Source organism: Lactuca saligna, chromosome 6 (assembly GCF_052625555.1).
Source record: "Lactuca saligna cultivar CGN05327 chromosome 6, ASM5262555v1, whole genome shotgun sequence".
Lineage (NCBI taxonomy): Eukaryota > Viridiplantae > Streptophyta > Magnoliopsida > Asterales > Asteraceae > Lactuca > Lactuca saligna.
The window spans coordinates 52,954,913-52,979,242 of record NC_136422.1 but is presented as its reverse complement, the minus strand read 5'-3'; the positions used below and the strand labels follow the sequence as shown (position 1 = coordinate 52,979,242).

The 24,330-nt window shown below is 34.8% G+C and overlaps 3 protein-coding genes across 3 annotated transcripts; 1 reads left to right on the top strand and 2 right to left on the bottom strand.

Annotated features, from left to right (window-relative positions):
- The first annotated feature begins 387 nt into the window (after nucleotides 1–387).
- GTF2H2 (general transcription factor II H2) lies at nucleotides 388–3,683 on the top strand. The gene is made up of 4 exons (XM_078960676.1): nucleotides 388–736; nucleotides 1,237–1,698; nucleotides 1,909–2,278; nucleotides 3,337–3,683. The coding sequence occupies exons 1-4, from the start codon at nucleotides 446–448 to the stop codon at nucleotides 3,471–3,473; spliced, it is 1,260 nt and encodes a 419-aa protein (XP_078816802.1). The 5' UTR covers nucleotides 388–445; the 3' UTR covers nucleotides 3,474–3,683.
- Nucleotides 3,684–4,655: 972 nt separating this feature from the next.
- On the bottom strand, nucleotides 4,656–6,882 carry SLO1 (SLOW GROWTH 1). The gene has a single exon (XM_078961438.1). It carries the CDS (start codon nucleotides 6,809–6,811, stop codon nucleotides 4,829–4,831), a length of 1,983 nt encoding a protein of 660 aa, XP_078817564.1. The 5' UTR covers nucleotides 6,812–6,882; the 3' UTR covers nucleotides 4,656–4,828.
- Nucleotides 6,883–10,147: 3,265 nt separating this feature from the next.
- Nucleotides 10,148–15,659, bottom strand: LOC145000282 (auxin response factor 4-like). Its single transcript, XM_078959483.1, has 12 exons — nucleotides 14,932–15,659; nucleotides 14,779–14,835; nucleotides 14,471–14,635; nucleotides 14,292–14,376; nucleotides 14,098–14,188; nucleotides 13,474–13,638; nucleotides 13,270–13,389; nucleotides 12,591–12,666; nucleotides 12,340–12,505; nucleotides 11,582–12,258; nucleotides 10,627–10,817; nucleotides 10,148–10,533 (listed from the first exon to the last, which is right to left on the bottom strand). Exons 1-12 carry the CDS (start codon nucleotides 15,286–15,288, stop codon nucleotides 10,383–10,385), a joined length of 2,301 nt encoding a protein of 766 aa, XP_078815609.1. The 5' UTR covers nucleotides 15,289–15,659; the 3' UTR covers nucleotides 10,148–10,382.
- Nucleotides 15,660–24,330: the final 8,671 nt, after the last annotated feature.

The following is a 24,330-nucleotide window of genomic DNA, read 5'->3' as shown; positions in this document are numbered from 1 at the left end:
TACCTTATACACTAAAAACATATCACATGAATATTACGACATACTCACTTGTGTGACCTCAATATTTCGCTTCTGTTCATGATAACATTCAGAACTATTTATGAGATAATAACTTGAAATGGTAACAAACTTTCAACTTTATTCATATTTAGTCACTAAGTTTTTTTCGTACTTGATTTATTTCTGAATTATTTAAAATTGTTCACATTTACCCATTGTAAATCGATCATAAGGTAAAATATAAATAATTTCAAATAATTCAAGATAAATAAAACACGAAAAAAAACTTCAATGACTAAGTATATAAAAAACTAAAAGTTCGTTACTATTTCCAGCTACTATCCTTACTTTTACTCACCGTCCCTATAATAAATCTAGTAGAGGAGCACTATATAACCCGCCGTACAAGAAAAGAAAGGAACTGCTCAGAAGCCTCCGGAAAGGGATGAGCAACTTCGGCAACGGCAAAGGGAAGCCAGTTACCGGAGACGACGACGACGACGAAGATGAAGGAAACGAGAGAGACCTCGAAGCATGGGAGAGAGCATACGCAGACGAGAGGTCCTGGGAATCATTACAAGAAGATGAATCTGGACTCCTCCGGCCAATCGATAACCAAGCTTTACATCACGCTCAGTATCGCCGCCGTCTCCGGTCACTCTCCTCGGCTTCCGCCACCTCACGTATTCAAAAAGGCCTCATTCGATATCTCTACCTTGTCATCGATCTCTCTCGGGTATATAAATCTTCCCATGCTGCATTTCATTAGAAAAAAATGAGATTCACCTTTTCATTAGTTGTCCAAATGTTGATTTTCAACTCCCAAATTGACACGGATTTTGAACTTATGAAGTGATCTGCTACGAATTTCCACAAACAAATCATGCTAGTATTGAATTTACAGCTAAATCCATACCAGTCCCGAATTCAAACAGCTGTTGCTTTGATATCAGCAATGCAATTACGATTCTACTTAGTTCTGGAAACGGAGAAAATCATTAAATGAGCATTTACCTGTTAGGGTTTTAATAAGATTTAGGTCTAGCCTTTTTTTAACCATGTTCTTTCATCTATTAGGGTTTTGATAAGATTTGTCGACTGAGTTAGGTTAATCTGCAAAAATCTTAACACTTTATGTATACTTAACTGCAAATTTAATGAATCCATCACATATATTATTCCTTCTGATCATTTTTGAGATTCACATTCAGTCATTCACTCAATGTTAACATGTAGGCAGCTGGAGAGATGGATTTACGTCCAAGTAGAATGGTGGTGGTTGCTAAACAAGTAGAAGCTTTCATAAGGGAATTCTTTGATCAAAACCCATTAAGTCAAATCGGCTTAATATCTATAAAAAATGGAGTTGCTCAATGTTTAACTGACCTAGGTGGAAGCCCTGAGTCTCATATAAAGGTCTTAATGGGAAAACTGGAGTGTGCAGGTGAAGCTTCTCTACAAAATGCTTTGGAACTTGTACATGAACAGCTTGATCAAATCCCATCATATGGTCATCGGGAAGCTATCATTTTATATTCAGCTCTAAGTACTTGTGATCCAGGAGATGTAATGGAGACTATTCAGAAATGTAAAAACTCCAAGATTAGGTGTTCAGTTATTGGTCTCTCTGCAGAACTTTATATATGCAAGTATTTATGCCAAGAAACTGGAGGGTTATATTCTGTTGCTTTAGATGAGGTGAGGTCAAAAAAGTAATTTCAATTCTTTCAGTCCAAAATATGTGTAAGAAGTTAGGTAAATTACATTTTTGGTCTCTATAGCTGGTTTCTTCAGTTTTGGTCCTCAAATAAGGACCAAAATTGAAAAGACAAAATAGGCTGTATCCAATACCCAGGGACCAAAAATGTAAATTACTTGAAGTTATGTAACATGTATGTTATTTTACAGGCACATTTAAAAGAGCTAATTCTAGAGCATGCACCACCACCTCCGGCCATAGCTGAATTTGCTATAGCCAATTTAATAAAAATGGGATTCCCACAAAGGGCAGCAGAAGGTGTTATCTCCATATGTTCATGTCATAAAGAAGCTAAATTTGGTGGAGGGTATACTTGTCCAAGGTGTAAAGCTCGTGTTTGTGAATTGCCTACTGAATGTCGTATTTGTGGGTTAACCCTTGTTTCATCTCCTCATTTAGCAAGATCTTATCACCATTTATTTCCGGTTACGCCCTTTGATGACGTGGCACCTTTGTTTGTACCCAATCATCGTAGGCCAAAAGCTTGTTTTGGTTGCCAGCAAAGTCTTTTGAATCCTGGTGAGTTAATTCACTTGATTAAAGTGAATTTTGCTTTTTTTTTTTTTTTCAATTTTAGTCCCTGGGTATAGCTAATTGTTTCAATTTTGGTCCTAAAAGTTTTCTCTTGCAATTTTGGTCTCTCTTTGCAAGTTTTTTTTAATCACTATTCCAAGTAAAATGACTATTTTTGGACCAAATTTGCAAAAATCAGCTATACTCAGGGATCAAAAGTGTCGTTTTACTTAAAACAGAGACCAAAAACGATACAAGAACCTTAAATCAGGACCAAAATTGCAAGAGAAAACTTTTTATGACCAAAATTTGCAAAAATGTAACGTACTCAATTGATTATGTTGTTGAGTAAATTACAATTTTAGTCCCTGACTGTAGCTTATTTTTGCAATTTTGGTTCCAAAAAGTTTTCTATTGACAAAATTGCAAAAATGGTCCCTGTGGTTTGTCGAAAATTGCAAGTTTGGTCCAAAAATTTTTGGAGTTGCACCACTGGTCCAAAATAGGTTTTGGTCCCTACAAAACTTTTAACAGAATAAAAATTTACAAAACTGAAATGTGTTAAAAAGAGGGTTAGGTGGGGGAGGATAAGATTTTTCTTTTATTTTTAATTAGAAAAGAGTGAAGCATTTAAAAAGAAGAGAAAAAACAAATTAAAAGGGCAAATCTGTCATTTTAAGAATTTTTAAAAACATTTGGACCAAAACCACAACAAAAAACCTATTTCGGACCCGTGGTGCAACTCCAAAACTTTTTGGACCAAACTTGGAATTTTCGACAATTCGACAAACCAGAGGGACTATTTTTGCAATTTTGTCATTTCTATTGCACACGTGCTATTTGAGATTCTTGTAATATTTTTGGTCCTTGTTTAAAGTGAAATGATGATTTCTAGTCCTTCAAGTAGGGCTGATTTATGCACTTTTGGTCCCAAAAATAGTCACTTTTGCAAGAGAAAACTTTATGGATCAAAATTGAAAAAATCAGCTATACTCAGGGACAAAAATGTAATTTACTCGAGATAATCAAACCGATGTTGGTATTTATTTGCTATTGTGATGTAGGGAACCTTCCGGGCAGATGTGTGACCTGCCCGAAATGCAAACAGTTCTTTTGTCTTGACTGTGACATATATATTCATGAGAGTTTGCACAACTGCCCGGGTTGTGAGAGCTTAAGAGACTCCAAGTCACTTTCTTAGTTCTTTTTTTTGAGACATTTTTACCCTTAGAACCCCACAAAGAGAGATAAAATTGTCATGTTTATTGGAGGGCAAAAGGGGGCATCAAACTTGTGTTTCTATATATCATGTAACTTTGAAGCATGGTTTTAGATAGGATTTTATCTATATTGTGTACCCTTTAGCTTAAAAAAAATATGATTTTTGATAGGATTTTATTTTTTTGTTTAATCTTATTTGGCTGAGAGATGTCGCCAAGTTCATATAGATATATGGTTTCTTTTTGACTGAATGGACTTAATGGTTAAGCAGTTAATTTGGATAATTAATTATATATGGTTGCTTCTTTTTTAAATCGGGTATCATGGCTTAATGTATTAAGAAAGTAACATCTACTTATTTGCATTTCTTCTTATTTACTCCCAACTCTTATCACGTTATTCATAAATATCTTGATTTTTTTTTTTTTTTTAAATACAATAATAAAATGGTTATTTAGTCTTGTTAACATGGTTTATTCATTATAGAATAACACAAACAATCCCTTGTATTGTTTTTGGAGTCCTTGCAAATTGAAATTGGCACTTGTCATAACAAGTAAAAGTCCGATGGCTTATTTTTGACATTTGAATTTTTGCATATGGTAATAGAATTATTTAGTTAAAATATCTGCAAATATATATTATTAAAAATAACAATGTTTGTTGTCATTAATCAACTATGAAATAATAGTTATTAGACTATTATTTTGAGCTACATTCTCATTATTTTAAACTACATTTGATTTATTTTAAACTACGTGTAATTTCTAGAATAAGATGGTATTATTTATATATATTTTATATTTTATAAAACCGGAAATAAATCTTAACATAAAAACAACTATAAAATTGTCTCTGTCTAGATTAACATCATGAGTGGATGTAGGGTCAATGCATAAGGGACATGAAACTATCACAAGTCAAACTCTTAGCTTTCAACATTTCTTCCAAATTCTTGGGATTGAATCGCCATTCACCTTCTTTTAGCTTTGATATTCTTTATTAAAAATATAAAATCAGTAAAGTAACCATAATATAATGTGTATTTAAAGGAAACAACAAAAAAAAAAATTTTGTTTTAGCAAAATAACCACAAAATCTGAACGATAAATTCGGACAGACGAAAACATTTGAAAATAATACTTCAGATTTCAGACTGAAATTGCAGAAGAAAGTAGTCATTTTTCAAAAACTAAATAATTATGCTCTAATTCTATACATAACAATTTTTTAGTGTTACAATTATGCTCAAATTCTAAATTTGAAAAGACCATAAAAATACACACAAATTACCAAAAATCATTTGAACAACTTCAAACCCACATCCCAAAACCCTTAGAATTGCTTTGCTAAATGAACCAAACATTCAACTATTTCTTGATAATAAGGGTGTGATTTGTCTCTAACAATGAACTCATGAACATTTCCATTAACCTCAATTGAGCTACAACCAGGAGTCTTCTCTACACCTCTTTCCCTCATCAACTTCCTCACCTCCATAGCTTTCTCAAACATCTTTGCTTCCCTATACATATTAGCTAACAACACATAATTCCCACTATCACTAGGATCCAATTCAAGTAGTTTAAAACCCGCTCTTTCACCCATCTCAACATTCCCATGAACTCTACAAGCAAAAAACAATGCTCCCCAAACACCATCATCCGCAACAATTGGCATACTCTTGATCACCTCTTCGGCTTCTTCAAGCAAACCAGCCCTACCCAAAATGTCCACCATACAAGAATAGTGTTTACATTTGGGAGAAACATTGAATTTTGATCTCATTTGTGTGAAAATCTTGCGACCCTCATTCACCAAACCACCATGGCAACAAGCAGAAAGGACACCTACAAATGTCACATCGTCTGGTGTAATGCCAACATTGATCATGTCCCAAAAACATGAAACCGCATCATGAGCATTGCCATGGTAAGCTAGACCAACGATTATGGTTGTCCATGTTTGGGAATTTCGGTTAGGCATTTCATCGAACACTTGGAGTGCTTTTGCTATGTTGCCACATTTAGCATACATATCGACTAGTGCAGTGCCTAAGGCTATGTTTATAGGAAGATGGTGTTTTGTGATGTAATGATGGAGCCAAATTCCAAGATCAAGTGCTCCAAGTTGTGTGCATGCGGATAAGCAATGAACTATAGTCACCCAATCGGGTTTAATCATTGTGGCTTGAAATTCTTGGAATGTTGCTAATGCATCTTTGTAACGTTTGGATTGAATGTAAACACCAATCATGGCATTCCATTGAACAACACCTCTTTCAGGCATTTCATCGAACAGTTTCTTGGCAGCTTCTACATGGCTGTATTTTCCATAACCAACAATCATGGTGGTCCATGACACAATGGTTTTGTTAGCCATTTTATTGAATAAACTTTCTGCAGCTTCTATATTTCCACATTTCACGTACATGTCCATTAAGGTATTGACAAGTGGAATTGTCATCTTTATTTGATTTTGTTCTATATATTGATGAAATTCTTTCCCAAGATTCAAGTTTTCGAGTTGAGCACAAGAAGATATCACCCCTATCATTGTAACCTCATCTGGCTTAATCCCCTCTTTCTTCATCTGATGAAACAATCTCAAGGCCTCCCATGGCTTCCCACTCTTAACATACCCGTTAATGATTGAATTCCAAGACACCAAATCTCTAAGAAAACTTTCATCAAACACCTTCTGTGCATTATCTAATTCCCCACATGACACCAAGAAATGAATAACGGAATTGTTCACATAAATATCAGAATCAAAGCCCAGATGAATAACATGCCCAATAACCCCCAAACCCATCTGAATTGAAGACAATTTGGCACAACATTTAAGCAACAAGGGATATGTGTAATTATCTGGTCGCGATCCTTTGCTTTTTGTCAACATCTCCTTATATAACAAAAGACTTTCTTCCGGTTTTTCGCTCTCATAGTAACCCTGAATCGTTACGTTCAATGAAAACACGTTTACGTTTTGTAAATTGTTCAATATTCTCGTACAATAATCAAGATTTCTTGATTCTGAGATGGCACAAAAGGCAATTAATCGACTTGCAGCTAACCCATCTGAGATTAATCCCGTTATGATCATTTGCGTCTGGATTTGCTTCATTTGGGTCATTGATTTGCATTTTTCTAATAGAGACAACAATGGGTTCGAGAGGACGAACGAGTGAGTAGTGTTCCAGTTGGTTGGTTCTTCTTTTAGAGGCAGTAGAGATCGAGTCTGGAAAGAGAAAGTGAGTAAGAGATTTGGGTGGGGTTTATGAGTAAAATGGAGAAATCGCATGTAGGAGATAATCATCACAATTCATATATAAATTAGGGTTCTTACATCGTAAAATTAAGCCAAATTGAGGGATAACTGCAGCATTATAAGTTATAACGCAAGCTCTTTAGGTGTATAATGTATTGGCGCAGTTTTGTAGAGGGCCACGTCACTGGCTATTTTTTTTTAAATAACTTGATAGGCATATTTTTAGAAATGTATATATTTAATCATTATTCTTTTTTTTCTTGTAAAATAAATCCTTATATTTTATTTTTTATAACAATGCAATCATTGTGACTGGCTATACCGGTATACCGGTCATATACAAATTTTCTTTTAGGAAAAATGACTTGATAAGACAAAATACTTTTTGAAATGTACACATTTAGTCCTTATTTTTTTTTTTGTAAAATAAACCCTTATACTTTATTAATATGTACACATTAGATTATTTTCACCGAATTCTACAGGTTTTGCTGATGTGGAAGCACAAGTACCACTAAATAGCAATTAATTAACTTAGTCACCGGAGGTGGGTGATCCTCCAGCAACAAGAAAAGGGTGGCAACCCTTCTCTTTCTCGTCTCTCTTCCTTCCGGTCGAACAACAACAGCCAAACACCATTTACCTGTTGTGTTTCTCCGATCTATCTCTCTTTGCCTCCATCTTTGAGATATGTTGCCAGAAAAAGAAGAAAGAATCGACGAGGGGGCTACTAAAGCAGCTCCTCGCCGCCAACTACCGTCTCTACTTCCTCCTGCCTCCCCCTTCGACCTTACTGTTTTTACCATCATTCCTCCTTGCTACCAGTGATATGTAGGAACACATAAAGGAGTCGCCGGAGATCGGGGTTCTCCCTCTTTTTCATGATGAATAAAATTTGGAAAAATCTCGTTGTGGATATATGGATACGACCTGGGTATTTCATTTCAACAAAATAAAAGAAAGGGAAAATGACTTGATAGGGTAAGATACTTTTTGAAATCTACACATTTAGTCCTTATTTTTTTTTTTTTTTGTAAAATAAACCCTCCACGTCAGCAAAACCTATAGAATCCGGTGAAAAGGATCTAATGTGTACATATTATTAAAGTAGAGTTTATTTTATAAAGAAAAAAGAATAAGCACTAAATGTGTACATTTCAAAAAATATCTTACTCATTATCCATTTTTTTAACTTAGAAAATGACATTTGTGGAAAGAGAAATTAAACATCTCTTTCTTTTTCTTTTAAAAATTTTCATTTCAAACATATGTCATATTTAATGCTTATTTAATGATATTTAAGTATATACTAAAATGATACATGTAATCATTTAATTGGGTAGGAAAAATTATTGAAACAAAAGTAAGAGAATATTTAATTGCTCTTATGAAAATCGAAAAATAACAAAATGTTCAATCGAGTTCACTTTTTTCCTACGAAAATCATGGACGATGTAATTTCTATGATATTTGTATGGTTTAGATTTAGAAGTAAAAAGGGATATGTAAGTGGATATCTATCTAGAACATTTTGGCTTCATGGAGTAGCATGTTACATGTTCTTCCTCCTAAAAGATATTCAAATTGCAAAGCATATCTTTTTTTTTGAGAATGAAATACCATACTTTCTTATAACTTATTGTTAGTCAAAACTTCCACCAATATTAAAATATGTGTCGAAAGAACATGCTTTATGTATCATCATCACACATGTTTTGTTGGTGTTTTCTTTGACTTACGAGTACAACTTGATTATGTTTTTAGACTTTTAGGTGTATAATGTCATAAAGATTCATACACTTATATATATATATATATATATATATATATATATATATATATATATATATATATATATATATATATATATATATATATATATATATATATATATATATATATAATATGTTAATGTTCTTCGATTTACCCGCACGTGAAAGGTCATGTTTATCATTTTTATTGTCATATCAATATTTTAAAAAAAAAAAAATTCAATAATCTATTTAATTTTATTAAAGAGATGTTTATAAAAATGACCATGTCCCTAACTTTAGGACACACTAAAAGTAAAAAAGTATATTTCAGAATCAAATTCCGGATTCTTAATTTCAGATTTCACATAGGAAAAAAAATGTATTTCAAAATATCAACTCACTTAGGAGATTATCATGCCACGTACTATGCCATATGGCTACCATATTGCTATTGACTGGGTCTTATTTGCTGACATGACAAACCATGAGAGCATTGGAGAAAGATTAAAGGCCAAAAACCCAAAATAAAAAGGGTTAGTTCTTGACTAAATGAAAAGTATAGGGGTTCGACATGAACGAAATACATACACACATTTCAAAGAAAGCATCCATGTTCTTCATCTTTTATACCTCCATGTGGACCTATTGAATCCTAGTTAGCATCCATTTAATTCTTATCAAAATTGCAACGTGGATTTCCATGATGTAATACAAATTTTATTAATCCTACATTAAATATCTTCGTTAAAGAAAACCGTAACATATATATTTTGTTAAATAAGAAGCAATTGTATGAAATTGCCTTTTAAGGTTTGGGGTTTAGCTATTTCTTTAAATATATAAATAAATTTTAATAAATAAAACATATAATGCCTCATTTATCTCTTTTGATCGATTCATCCTCTTTTAAATATATAGAAAACATTTTATTTTATTTTAATAATTCTACATTCTAATACACAAATACCAAATTCCTCTATTTAAACCTAAAAACGATTAACAATTTTCATGAAAAGAAATACAAATCGACTATAAGAAAATCACATAATATTTCAATCTTTGAATTAGAAACTTTAATGAGAAATAGTCTTTCTTAAACGATTTTTCTTATGAGAAAAATACAAATATAAACATATTTCTAATCATTTTACAAGAATTAGCAGAAAATTACACGATTTCCACTAGTAACCATTCATTCGTAGGAACAATGTGAAATAGGGATGAGTATTACGAAAAGAAGATGCGCGAAAACACTGAAAGTGGAAAACCTCATTAAATCACCATGAAAACTTGTTCAATTTGCTAATTTGTGAGACACACTAATTATTGAAAAAAAAAACTCATGGCATGAGTTTATAAATTCACAAACTTTTTGAAAAACTTTATTTTGAAAAACCTCATTCAATAGTTTTTTGGAATTTCAAAAAAAGAAAGTTTGAAAAGTTCTTAAAAAGCTTTTATTGTAAACGTTCTTAGACGTTTTTAAGATTTGATTTATTATTTGTGCTTGAAATTAGTAAACTAGATTTGGTGTTTATTCTATTGGAAATTTATATATACACACTATATCTATATCTAATATAACCTAAATAATAAATATATAACATATTACTAATAAAACAAAACTAAATATATAAAAGGGTTATATAGGGTAAATTTAGAATCACCCTTGAAAATTTAGCATATAATTCTTACAGGTTTGTACTTGATATAAAGGTACATCAAGTCAGTCTACCCGTTTCTGCACTTAAAGTCTGCAAACTACCAAAAAAAAAAAAAAAAAAAAAACTCCATGCTTCCATATTTGTTGCATTAGCACAAAATAACAACATAAACATATACTCTAAACCACCACCACCGGAAGATTACTCCGGTGAGGACTTAGCGGTATCCACCACCATGGCCGGTGCTTCCTCCAAGCAACTGGTGTCATCACTAATCACACCACCACTCATTAGTTTTTCAACTTCTTCATTCGTATATATATGAATCTTTGTAGCCATTCGTGCAAATTCCCTACATAAAACATTCATATTGTTAAAATTAAATCGATTGTTTTTTATAATTCAAGATTCTTATGTAGTGATTCTTGATAGGATTTAGACTTACTCCCATGGATCATCTCCTACAACCATCATGTCATTCTCTTCATCGGTATATAGCAATCGCCATCCACCATCACGAGTTTTTAACAAACCTTCCATTTGAAATAGTGCCTCTAGCTCCCTAAATAGTTCTTCATAACTTGACATTTTTGAAAGATGAATGGCCCTTCCAACTTTGTTTCCTTGCTTATGAACCTTTGACATGAAAAAAAATAATTCAAACTTGAAGGTTTAATTTGTGCATAAAAAGGTAAAGTTTGATGGATAAAGGTAGTGTTTGGTATGCAGTAATCGTAAAAGGAATGGAATGGAACAGTATGACAAAATGAAAAAATGTTCTTTGCTTGGAACAAAGGAATGGAATGGAGCATTCCTAATGGAATTTGATTCCTTCTCCGGTTCTCATTTTCTTTCCATGATTAAAAGTTGATACAATCTTGAGTTATAATAATATTAAAAAAATTACAAAACTTCAATTGAATTATTTTTTTTTTCTCTATAAATAACTAGTAGATTTTGATTATAGCTCTATCCTAAGATTTCATGGTATTTAATTAAATTTTTGTAAACAACTTTTTGAAGTTATAAATAATTTTTTTACTACATAAAATACGTATAATATACATTTCAAACGACATGAAGTATTTTTTATGAAATTTATTTCTCAATATATGTTATTTGATTAAAGTTTATTTTAGAAAATAGTGTCAAAATTGAAAAAAGTGAAAACTTAGTGTTTTTTGCGACACTTTTTTTCAAATTTGACACGTCAACATGCCATGTCATCAATTTAATTTAAAATTATATTTTAACTATACATAAGAAACGTGTTTAAATGGATTACTTCAATCCTTCAAGCCAACCAACATGATAATGGAATTTAATATTCCATTCCATTCCATTACCTTACTCATTCCATTCCTTTCTAATTCCATTCTATCATACCAAACAAACCTTACCTTAATGCAACTTCTCTTGCTTAAACTTTGAGCATCTGGTGTTGTATTCACTCCATTCAAATGAAAACCAAATAGTTTACAACTACTCCCATTACTATCAGAACCACCATCATCTTTCTCACTTCCCGAATTCGGTTCAACGGTTTTTGGAACTTGAAGTTGTAATTTCAACCCGCTGACATCATCCCTCATAACCCCATTTCCAAAACCCTCACGATTGATAGGGAACCCAGTCATAGGCAACACCGGGGGCAAATTTGGAAAACAAAAGTTCCTACCACCTTCAGAACCAAGCGGATAGAACCCGGGGTTATTTGGTATATTGGTTCTTGGTGGGCCCCAAGAACCGTTTGTTTTTCCAGTTAAAGATCTCATTGAGCAAATTTCTTGACCTTGCAAGACCTTTGGGAATCTATTTTCAGATCCCAAAAAGCCTGAATGATGATGATGATTCCTCATAAGTTCACTCACAATGTTTGTACTTCTTCCTGTTAATAACATTTGATTTGGAGTAAAACCCGTATGCATCGAGGGTTGTACTTGTACGTGTACTCCATGCATTGAGGGTTGTACACCGAAGTTCAACGAGTTGTTTATTGTGCCACCTATATTTTCTTGACCTTGCAAGACCTTAGAGGATCTTGTTGACTCCTCAAAGTCTAAACATCCACCCCATGCTGCATAAAAGAAACAAGTTTATCAAGAAAAGTTTCAAGATTTTAACTTTTTTGAAATTTATAATCAAGAAAGTTGGATACCATTCACGGGGTGTTCAGATGGAGATGAATGAAGATTTGCCCGAAGTTTTTTGAATCTTAGAGAAGGGTGAATGCTTAAAAGTGGGACAGATGCACCCGAAAGATCAATCTCCCATGGAGAGATTCGTTCTTGATTATTGTTACCAACATCTTCATCCCACCTCACCTATTCAAATGGATTTGAAATTTAAAGAACGAATGTATAAAATAATAAAACTAGTGTCTTTATATGAAGTTGAAATGTGAAGTACCATTAGGCATCTCCATTTTGATTTAGACCATTTGTAAGGATCCATGTCACTTACACCGGTCACAGTGCCTCTAAACCTGCAAGAAAATGATCAAAGATTCTTGTTTGAGGAACAACGAACAAATAAACGTGTCATTTTTGTAACATCCCCAAACACACATACCAAAATATTGTCTGCTTCGGGAAACTCGACACTAGGACTTCTCAGGCAGTCACCCATCCTGGTACTGCTCTCGCCTAAGCAGGCTTAACTGTGGAGTTCTGATGGGATCTGCTGTGCTCAATGCCTTAAAACGCGTCTTGGAAAGAGAGTTATTCACAATCTTATAAGAAACATTTTATTCCCCTTTACAGTCGAAGTGGGAGTCAGACTGGTTTTGTACTCCCATCCCACCCCCTAAGGGGGTGGGATGGGAGTACAAAACTAGTCTCACATCAACTGTAAGGAGAATTAAGCATTTCTTATAAGGTTGTGGATAACTCTCCTTCCAAGACGCGTTTTAAGGCAATGAGCACAGTAGATCCCATAAGAACTTCACAGTTAAACGTGCCCAGGCGAGAGTAGTACCAGAATGGATGACTCCTTGGGAAGTCCTTGTTTTCTGGTGTTGAGTTTCCCAAAGCGGACAATATTTTGGTACGTACGTCCGGAGATGTTACAATCTTTGTATCTAAGATACCTTCTTTCAGGAGATTCATCCATACTGAATCTCATTTTGAACCTTGTTCCATTTGTTATCATATTGTTAATGCAGTTCATGTACTTCACATATGGAACAACAAAATCGGCTCGATTAGACCTACATGGGAATTAAAAGTTTAGAGTAGCAAATCATCAAAAAGATATAATCTTTACAAAAATGTTTATCAATCTAATATTTCACCTTGGACTATAGAAAACATCAAAGGTGGTGTTGGTAGATACAGCATTAGCTACAGGGGCAAGAATGTCCATGAAGGAATTTGAGTTGGGCATAATTGTATCTGGAAGGACATTTCTTGGTCTAGTGGCTCTTCGTGTTCCCAACCTTAATTCACCTCCTTCACCCCTAAAATGATTATATAAAATGGATTCATGTAAGCTAAAGAAGTTATAAAGTTTCCCATTTAGCATTTTTGTTCAATTTACAATGTGATTATTTGTTTTAATGGCTAAAGATATTAAAATATTCAAACGAAAAGCAAAAGAAAAAGATAAAATTCTTTCTGGAGACCAAAAGAATAATCTCCAAGTTCTTGTATCCATACACAATACCAACTTAATACATTTTTATGCTTTCCAAATATAATAAAAAATAAAATAAAAAAACCTTTTTTTTCTTATCTAAATTTCAACAAAACAATCCACCGACAAAAGATTTTGGTTTTCCAAATTGGAATCTTGTTTTTTCGTGGTGTCTCCCCAAATTTGCACTTTTCTACTTTTATACTTCTTTTTTAAACCTCTAAATTTATCTTATTAAACCCGAAAAGATGCATAAAATTCTCATTGAATGGTGTAACGATACCTTAGAAAGAGAACTGCATCCCCAGAAACGAGATTCTTCTGGCTTACAAAAATGCTCCACCCTGTTGTAAGCAAATGTCGCCTCGGTTGACCTAAAAACACAAAACCCAATTCCCAAATTTAAAATTCAATGTGTTAAAATCGATAAAAAGTATGGAACTTTTCAAATAAATCGATCGAAATTTAATCGCACACCTCTATAAATGTGTCTAAACTTCCACTCAACTCCATGGAGATCTTTCGCCACTAGTTCTTGGCTTGGCCTTTGCTGTTTATAATCCTGAAATTGAAGTAATTTACGCAATTTAGTTATATAAAGGTTAATTAGATATAAAATTGATCTAATTATGAAAAACCCACAAAAAAAATCACACCAGAGGTGGAAAACAATCTTCAGCGGCTCTTCTGGGTACAGAGAATCCGCCATGGGTGGATGTATCAGATGCTGTTAGTGTTTTGCAGAACATTTGAGGGGTTGATTTCGCAAGTGTCCCACCACCACCTTCTTCTTCCCCTTCTTGCAAATTTTTATCGGTTAACTACAAATCATGATGAACAAATATAGAAAATTTAGCTCAATTTTGAAAGAATTCACTTAAGATAACGAGTACACCTCAATTACCCAAAAAGGAAGCAACAAGGTAATGAAAGATTAAAGGTAAACTTATGGAATTAATTATACCTCTGGAAGTGGGAGAAGAGTAAGTTTTGTATAGATTTCATCATTCTCCTTGTTGGCCTGTTTTTAGAATTGGGTGAAACATCAAAACCAAATGAGTCAAAAATCAAAATTGAGGGAATTGGATAAAGAAAAAGGGGAAATCGGGAAACTTACAAGCAATTGAACATCAACAACTTTGCAAAAGATTTGAGGTTGAAGGCCGAAAGAGGGAACTTCAGTGGATGAGAATTGAATAGATGAATGAGAGGCAATTTGTTCCAAGTGACCTTGTGGGAAATAAACAACCACATTTCCTTTGTTTGGGAGAGTTGTAAGAGGCCCAGCACAAGCATGCCAAAGCTCCATGTAAACCGAAGATTCAAAATTCGGATTTGATGATTTTAAGGACGAATTCGAGGAGTTTGAGGAAGCTGATAAAGACGAATCCCCTCCATTTCCACTCGAATCAACGCTATAAACTTGTTCCCCAGCTTCAATTCCGTTCACTGCATGGTTCAGATCAATTTCCATCGCAAAACCCAAGTTCAATTTTTCAGAAATTTCTCAAAAACAAGTGGTTAATCAGAGAATTTAAGATAAGGGGAGAAACGACGAAGCAAAATCATGCAAGAACACAAATAAATGAGATGGTTTTCTTTATGGTATCCAACAGGATGATGATGAAAGAAAAGGGGAGAAATTTATCAAGATTTGGGAGAATGATTGCCACCCCATTATCGGATTTTGAGAATTGGGTGGGATTGATTTTGAAGAAGGGAGCAAGACATGGACAAATGCAAAGGCAGCACAGAAACCAAAGGGAAAAAAGCCAAACGGGTGGTGTCTTTCTAGCTTTTTAGAGAGAAAGATTACAGTATTTTAGTTGGAGGGAGGGGACAAGGTGAGACCGTACAATGTAACCCACACACTCTTTCTTCTTTTGCTTTAAAATAATTAATTAATTAAAATTTTGTATAGGATATGGGAATTCAATTGAAAGATCCTTATAGGAAGTTTAATAAACAAATTTAGAAAAGTAATGGGTTGTTTTTGGAAATGTTCTCCATTGAAAAGAACTTCTACCAAAAAAGAATTGATTATTGATAAATTCACAGACGTTTGCATAAAAGATGAATTCAATAGAGGATGAAGACACTTCACCAAAAAAGTAAAAGGAGGTTTGGAATTTCCCAATTGAATGCCAACAACATATGCATTAACTCCCCAATTTAATTGCTTGGTGATAAACACTAAAACCAACAACTTCATTATAACTTTTGGGCAAACTTCAAATATAACTTTATTAATATATGTAACTATAAACAGTAAATAGATTGTGTTTTTATTTGGTAGATTATATATATATATATATATATATATATATATATATATATATATATATATATATATATATATATATATATATATATATATACCCTTAAGGGTATATAAGTTTCGGTACCCAAACTCACTATACTACATCGCTTTGTATCATATATATACATTGTAATTATCCAATGTTTTTATAATTCAACTTCTAACTTGATTTACTACAAGATTTTTATCAATTTCACATTTATATTCCTCTTACATAATTTTCATTTTCAACTATAATATGTATAGCCTAGTAGGTTTTCGGCAAAAAGATGTGATGTAAGAGGAAGATAATAATGAAATTTCGAAAAATTTGAAAGTAAATCAAGTCAAGGGTGGAAGTTTAAGAACATTATAGTGAATATATTAAACAAAATGACGTATTATAATGAATTTGGGTACCTAAGCTTATATACCCTTAAGGGTATATTCATTTTTCCCATATATATATATATATATATATATATATATATATATATATATATATATATATATATATATATATATATATATATATATATATATGGGAAAAGTGAATATACCCTTAAGGGTATATAAGCTTAGGTACCCAAACTCACCATAATACGTCATTTTGTTTGATATATTTATTATAATGTTCTTCAACTTCAATCCTTAACTAAATTTACTTTCAAAATTTTCAAAATTACATTATTATCTTCCTCTTACATCATATATTTTTGACGAACATCAATTAGGCTATATATATATTATAGTTGAAAATGAAAATTAAGTAAGAGGAAAATAAATGTGAAATTTATACAAATCTTTGAATGAAATCAAGTTAGAAGTTGAATTATAAGAACATTAGACAATTACAATGTATATATATGATACAAAACGACGTAATATGGTGAGTTTGGGTACCTAAGCTTATATACCCTTAAGGGTATATTCACTTTTCCCTATATATATATATATATATATATATATATATATATCGTACGGATGTGTGTGGATAGTATTATTCTATGAAAATTACTAAGAGAATAGATTGTTTGGTAATATGAGTACGTTCCACCTCAAATCAATATCGTTACTAAGAGAATTAGTGAAAAACGATTCACTAATTCTCAATCTTACTGAATACGATTATCAAGAACATATTTTGACAGAATAAGAATCATAAAAAGTCCATAATATCCTTAATAGACGATTTAATTAGTGAAAATATCTAATAATGATACTAGTTATGTGAGGTTGAATGTATTCACATTACCAAACAATAAATTTTCTTAGTCATTTTTACAGAATAACAATGTCCACATGTCTGTATAAGAAATGTTCATTCAAATATGAACCTCTCTCTCTCTCTCTATATATATATATATATATATATATATATATATATATATATATATATATATATATATATATATATATATATATATATATATATTGTCTAATATTGTTAATAGGTGTCTCACATGGTTTGTAACCTTTTTACTATTCTTATTTTATCTAATCTCATTCAAAAGTCTAACTTTGGGTTTGCCTGTTGGGCTCCCAAAATTAACATTACTACTTTGACATATATTTTGAAAGAAAGATTAAAGCTTTAGCTCGAGGAAATTGATTGTACATTTTAGGCTGCACGGTGTGGTGCAGTTTGGGACCGCACTTGGCCGCCACCTGGGAACACCGCCCCCTGGGTGCGGTTTCGTGCGGTTCAAATCGCAGTGAGGCAAAAATTGGCCGCGGTTTGTGATTGGCTGCAGATAATTTGACTGTTTTTTAATTGGGTGGGGAGAAATTAAAGTTTTTATTTAATTTTTTTTTTTAAAAATGAAGTGTGGCACCACTCCTTGGGTGTGGCAGGGAAACGCACTTTTGTGGTAAAAATGACGTGGCGCTTACGTGGCAACGAAGGGAGTGCGGTTTCGGTGGCACGACACCCTCCAGTCTTAGAAAGATATGTATGTTGTAGTGGCCAACCTATAACTTTTGTTTTTGATATAATTATACATTTTCATTGTTTTACAACTTGTTTGGTTTACTTAAGTTTGGAACCTAATTTTAACAATAACTATTTAAGATGATTAAACATTTTAGAAATATAATTTAATTAATTCCATCTCATACGAGGGGTATTTCAAGATGAATATTGGACCGACCAATTCAATAGTGTAATTTATGGATCGACGTTATTGAATTAATCTTGAAAAAGATGTGTTGATTTTGTGTTGCCTTTTATCTTTTTTTGTTTGGAAACGGTAAATATATTAATAAGGGGGAGCCTCACCTAGCAAGTAACTAGATGAGGGACCCAAAGCAACATACATAGGAGTATAAAGGATTACAATCCAATAAACGAGGACACTAACCATTCGTCCCAGTTACAAATTACATTTTTACCCCTGTGCTTACACCAATAAAAGATCATAGTTTTGATAGACTCAATCCCCTGAATCAATGAAACTACATCGTTTTGAAACAATCGTTTGTTCCTAATCCGCCACAGATTCCATAACATTCCATAGCATATGATTGTTAGCCGTTTCCTTTTCTTTGGACAGCTACCCCATGCAGAAATAACATGAAGATCTCAGTAGTCCGTAATGAGCTTTGATCAAACATTAATCCACACTAGCTCATAATATTCTCTCTAATTCTGGACGCAAACGGGCAGTCAATGAGAACATGGTCGACACTCTCCTGCTGTCCAATACACGAGCTGCACAACATTGAATTGACCTTAATACCCCTCATCTCCAATACAACAACAATAGGTATTCTACCTTGTGCAGCTTTCCAGATGAAACATAATACCTTAATTGGAACCACTTTGCACCAGTTAATTGTCGTAGGGCCCGAGATGGAGATGGGATGTTTATCTAAGATTTTTCGGACCGAGCTAACAGTATATATACCATCACCTGTTAATTTGCATTTACAATGGTCAACACTCTGGACTAGGCGAATACCTGAGAGGTCATTAGTGAGTGCTTGGACAGTGGACCCTTGACCAAGATCAGGAGGACGAGACTTCCAATTCCATGAGATGGTTGATCCTGAAAGTCTGTCAGCGACTGAACATTTTTTCCTAGATTCCAACTCAAATAGGGAAGGGTATTTGTCTTTTAATTTCACCTACCCTAACCAAGGATCGTACCAGAATAGAGTTTCATTCCCAGCTCCTACCACCGGTTTGAACACGTCATGAACTCCTAATTCGTGCTTCACTAGTTGCTTTTTAATTCCTCCAATGGAACTCCAAACCCTACTGATATTTTGTCTAGATAAATAATCAAAAGGCTTATTTGACAGTTTGTGGACCCCGTATATTAACCGAGCCCAAAGAGAACGTCCCTCATTTTTTAAACGCCACCACCACTTCACAAGTAGCCCGATGTTTAATGCTTCTATTGAGCCCACACCTAGTCCTCCATCACTTTTAGCTGCTAGGACTTTATCCCATGCCACCCAATGTATTTTCCTCTTATCATCACATCCACCCCATAGAAAACTTCTTCTAATTTTTTCCATCTCGTTTAGTATACCTGTCGGGGCCTTAAATAACGATAAATAGTAGGTGGGAAGATTACCAAGGATAGACTTTATTAACGTTAGCCTACCCCCAAAAGAGAGGGGTTTGGCCTTCCAAAGTGATAGTTTGGAATGAAATTTCTTAAGTATGGGCTTCCAATTTTTTTAAGGTTCATGTTGGCTCCCATCGGAACCCCAAGATAATCGAATGGCAGGACTCCAGCAATAAGCTTGCCCAATTCGTTGTTTCTTGCAAGGTGGACCCTATACCAAAAACTCTTGATTTGTGGAAGTTTACCTTGAGGCCCGATGATATATAGAAACACCTAAGTACACGCGCAAGGTTTTTGAGAATAGCTCTGGACCACTCACCCATAAACAACGCATCATCCGCGTAGAATAAGTGAGACATGGTATACGCGCAACAAACATCTAAGTGAGTGTAGTGTCATGTTTAGAAGTACGACAACCGTTGATATGAAACATGGTAATTACAAGAACTACTATTATATTTTTTTGCCGTCTCTTTCTCCCTCTCTACGAATTCTTTACGTATGCAATTCCAAATTTCTAGTTTTCCATGTTTTCAATTAATCGATTTTTTTTATCCGTTTCTTCCCTAATTATCGAAACAAACGATTTTTTACATTATTAAATGTGGTTTTACAGTTTACAACCGTTAGACGCCGTAAATACCTTTAATGACAAGAGTTATATCGTGCGACAATCTTAGGTCAACAAAGTCGATATCATCTAGTTGATTTTTATTTTTTTATTTTTGTTCCATAATTTTAACTTGTGTGCTAATATGACGGTCTTTTATCTATAATTGTATAACCAATTTGATCGATAATTGAAAATAATATTTATAATAATTTTGCATTTATTATTCATAATGAACTGATATTTCACAATATTAATTATCATTCCTTTCTAATTATTATTTGGAATAACATGCTATTTTATCATCATTATTGTTTTTTTTGTTTTTGTTTTTTTTTTTGAAACAGCAAATCTAACCTACTCCTAAACTACACCTTAAATCCACCTATATCCACAACGGGACTTGAACCCTCAACCTCAAGTAGGGAGGGCAACACCGGATACCGCTGGGCTACAAGCCCTTTGGTATTATTGTTTATGGATTTGTTTGTGGTTATTGTGACGGCTTGATAATAAATTCTTAATATTATTTTTTTTTTCTTTTTTGGAAATAGTTGAGATTTTAATAAAGAATACCCCCGCTAGCAAGAAACTAAACGAGGGCCAATGAGTTACAGCAAATACATATCAATAAATAGAAAAGTGGGATACATTTCAGTTCTCCTAACTACAAATTCATTTTTTTGCCCCTACATTGGATCCATAGATAAACCAACGACTTAATGTTCTCGACCGATTGAGTAGGAAAACATACAGACCTTTAAAATAGTTTGTTGTTCCGTGATTTCCAAATGACCCATAACATTCCATAACAAAATGCAATGAATCTTTTCCTGCGATTTAAACAGTTACCCCATTTGGATGTAAAATCAATGAACTCACCCACCGTATTTACTGCCATATCATCAATCCCACACAAACTGAGGATTTTCCCCGAACCATACGCGCAAATGGATAGTTGATGAGTATATGATCTGCATCCTCCTGCTGATTTACATAGAAACCACAATACATGAAATCGATAGAAATGTTCCTGTGAATGAGTACCATAACACAAGGTATACGACCCTGCACTACTCTCCAAACGAAGCCTAACACCTTTATGGGAATTAACTTACACCAGCTGATCATAGTATGAGAGAAATTACTAACATGGTTGTGGTTAATTAAATGCATGAGGATCGAAAGTCTATAGATTCCATCAGGGGCAATAGAGTAATGTGTATAGTCCGACCCAAGATGCAACTAAATAGATTCAACATCCTAAACTAGGCTCGATAGGTAGTTATGCAACTCACAGTTTGATGGGTTGGACTTCCAACACCAACTGATAACACTTTGGTGATTAATCCAATAATATTAACTATCAGATCTGAAAATTCAACACATAGACTGTTAAATTCTATGTTTTGTCCTAAGTTTGTTGCATCTGTGCAGACTCAGATGACTCGTTACTTGAGCATGCTCAAGATGGGGATCAGACAGTTTGTATCAACCCAACGATATGGTTCTTTGTTGGAGTTGCAGGAGGCCGCCAAGCGGCGTAAGATTGAGATTGCGTTGTAGACAAGGGAGCAGAGACCAGCCTCGGCGCAGGTTCATTAGGGAAGTACGTCCGGTTAGCTTGTATCCTCAAGGGGATCATATAGTTTGTATCCACCCACTGATGTTAGATCTGGGGGCTGGAAGGGCTGAACTTGTGGGAAGTACGGCAAGGTTCATGAGGGAGCATATCGATTAGCTTCTGGGTGCCACAATTGTGGCTGACAGGGCCATATGGCGAGGGATTGCCACCAACAGGCCCCAACACTCAGCTCCAAGATTTTTTTTTCATTGCGACTAGATTTTCCATGGGAAGGCCAACTATCCCTTGCTTGTTGTTAGGTTGACGCATGATCCAATGCTGGCTACTTTGAGGATCACGGATGGGAGTCAGGGTAGGGTGGAGCTCCCGAGGGCTCGACGTCGTGCTTTCTAGCTCATTGTCGAGGAGGTCAAAGCAGCACCAGATGTTGTGATCGGTACGTTCCTAGTAAACTCTTTTCCTGCTCTAGTCTTGTTTGACTCGGGTACGAGTCGGTACTTTGTATCTCGATCGTTTAGTAGAGAGTTTGTTATGCTTATCGGGGAGTTAGAGTGTCCATTGCAGGTTTCCATCACCAAGGAACACATGGTTTTTGCATCTTTAGTGTATTAGGGTTGTGTGTTGGAGATCTTTGGGGTGCTTTATCCGATCAATTTGATCCCTATTCCCATGTGGATGCTTGCATGATTGTGGGTATGGATTGGTTGAGTTGTTTTGGTGTAATGATTGATTGTGTGAGGCCCCAGTGTTGACCCTGCTAGAGGGTATTGAGGATTTTGTGGTCTTCTGTGATGCTTCCATCACCAGTTTGGGGGCAATCCTCATGCAAAAGGGTGGGTGATTGCTTATGCTTTGCGACAGCTGAAGCCGCACGAGACGCGATATCTCACTCTTGATTTAGAGTTGGGGGCAGTGGTTTTTTCTCTCAAGATTTGGAGACTCTATCTTTATGGGGTCGTGTGTACTATATACACGGATCACAAGAGTCTGGGGCATATTATGGATCAGCCGAACCTGAACATGAGGCAGCTCAGGTGGCTAGATGTTGTCAAGGATTATGATTGTAAGATCCTTTACCATCCAAGTAAAGTGAATGTAGTGGTGAATGATTTGATCCGCAAGTCGGCTGGATCTTTAGTTGGGGTATCGTGTATGAGGATACCAGTGGATTCCCCACTTTTGGGATTGATCAGGGAGGCTCACACCGAGGGTGTTGGGGAAGCGAATTGGAAGAAAGAGAGGATCAGGGATGAGATTGTCAGATTCGTATCGGATAGTCGTGGATTGTTAACCTGATGTGGTCAGGTCTGGGTTTTGATGTCTGGTGGGTTTATACAGATTGTGTTGGAGGAGGATAATAAGTCTCATTTTTCTATTCATTTTGGGGACACCAAGATGTACCGAGATCTGAGATTAAGCTATTGGTGTCCATGTATGAAGAAAGAGAGATAGTCTGGTATGTGGAGACATGCATGACATGTAGGATGGTCAAGGATGAGAATCAGAGGCCGCATGGAAAGTTGCAGCCTCTAGAAGTTCCCATATGTAAATAGGAGCATATCTCGATGGATTTTATCACCAAGTTGCCGAAGATGGCAAAGGGTTTTGATGCTATTTGGGTCATCATGGATCGATTGACCAAGAGTGCCCAATTTCTAGCGATTCGAGAGTGTTCTTCAGCGGAGAAGTTGGCCGATGTGTATGTTCGCGAGATCATTGCTCGCCATGGGGTTCCGGTCTCCATTGTCTTAGATCGTGATGTTCGGTTCACCTCCTATTTTTGGCAGATGTTCCATGAGGAACATGGCACGAGGTTACACTTCAGCAGTGCTTATCATCCGTAGATTAATTGTCAGAGTGAGCAGATGATATAGACCCTTGAGGATATGTTGCGGGCCTGTATATCGATTTCGGTGGGAGATGGGACTCCTACCTACCTCTTGTGGAGTTTTCCTACAACAACAGTTATCACTCCAACATTGGTGCTCCACCTTTCGAGCTCTTGTATGGGCGAAATGTTGTACCCCGATTTGTTGGGGCGAGGTTGGTCATAGGGTTATGGGGCAGACTAAAGTGATCCTTCAAACCTCTGAGCTAATTCAGCAGATCAGGCAGAGACTGCAGATCACTCAGAGTCGGCAGAAGAGCTATGCCGATCTGAGTTGGAGTTTCAGGTTGGTGACATGGTATTACTGAAGGTCTCACCTTGGAAAGGTGTGATATGCTTCAGGAAGAGGGGAAAGTTGGGCCCCCGATATATCAGGCCTTTTCGAGTGATATCCAGGGTTGGTAAGGTTATGTACAAATTGGATCTTCCTGAGGAGGTCAATCAGATTCACATCACTTTCCATGTTTCGCAGTTACGAAAGTGCATATTGAGCATAACAAAAAATCTTGAGCATAATAAAAAATCTTATGTGTGCATGCAACCCTAATTTTCTTGGATG

Bases quoted from the DNA above. Each gene is read 5' to 3' on its own strand.
- GTF2H2 (XM_078960676.1), top strand. From the start codon at position 446: ATGAGCAACTTCGGCAACGGCAAAGGGAAGCCAGTTACCGGAGACGAC. The intron at 737-1,236 runs GTATATAAATCT...GTTAACATGTAG, and splicing joins TTGTCATCGATCTCTCTCGG to GCAGCTGGAGAGATGGATTT. The intron at 1,699-1,908 runs GTGAGGTCAAAA...GTTATTTTACAG, and splicing joins ATTCTGTTGCTTTAGATGAG to GCACATTTAAAAGAGCTAAT.
- SLO1 (XM_078961438.1), bottom strand. From the start codon at position 6,811: ATGATTATCTCCTACATGCGATTTCTCCATTTTACTCATAAACCCCAC.
- LOC145000282 (XM_078959483.1), bottom strand. From the start codon at position 15,288: ATGGAAATTGATCTGAACCATGCAGTGAACGGAATTGAAGCTGGGGAA. The intron at 13,390-13,473 runs GTGAAATATTAG...ATTCCCATGTAG, and splicing joins GATGTTTTCTATAGTCCAAG to GTCTAATCGAGCCGATTTTG. The intron at 10,534-10,626 runs GTAAGTCTAAAT...TGTTTTATGTAG, and splicing joins GTAGGAGATGATCCATGGGA to GGAATTTGCACGAATGGCTA.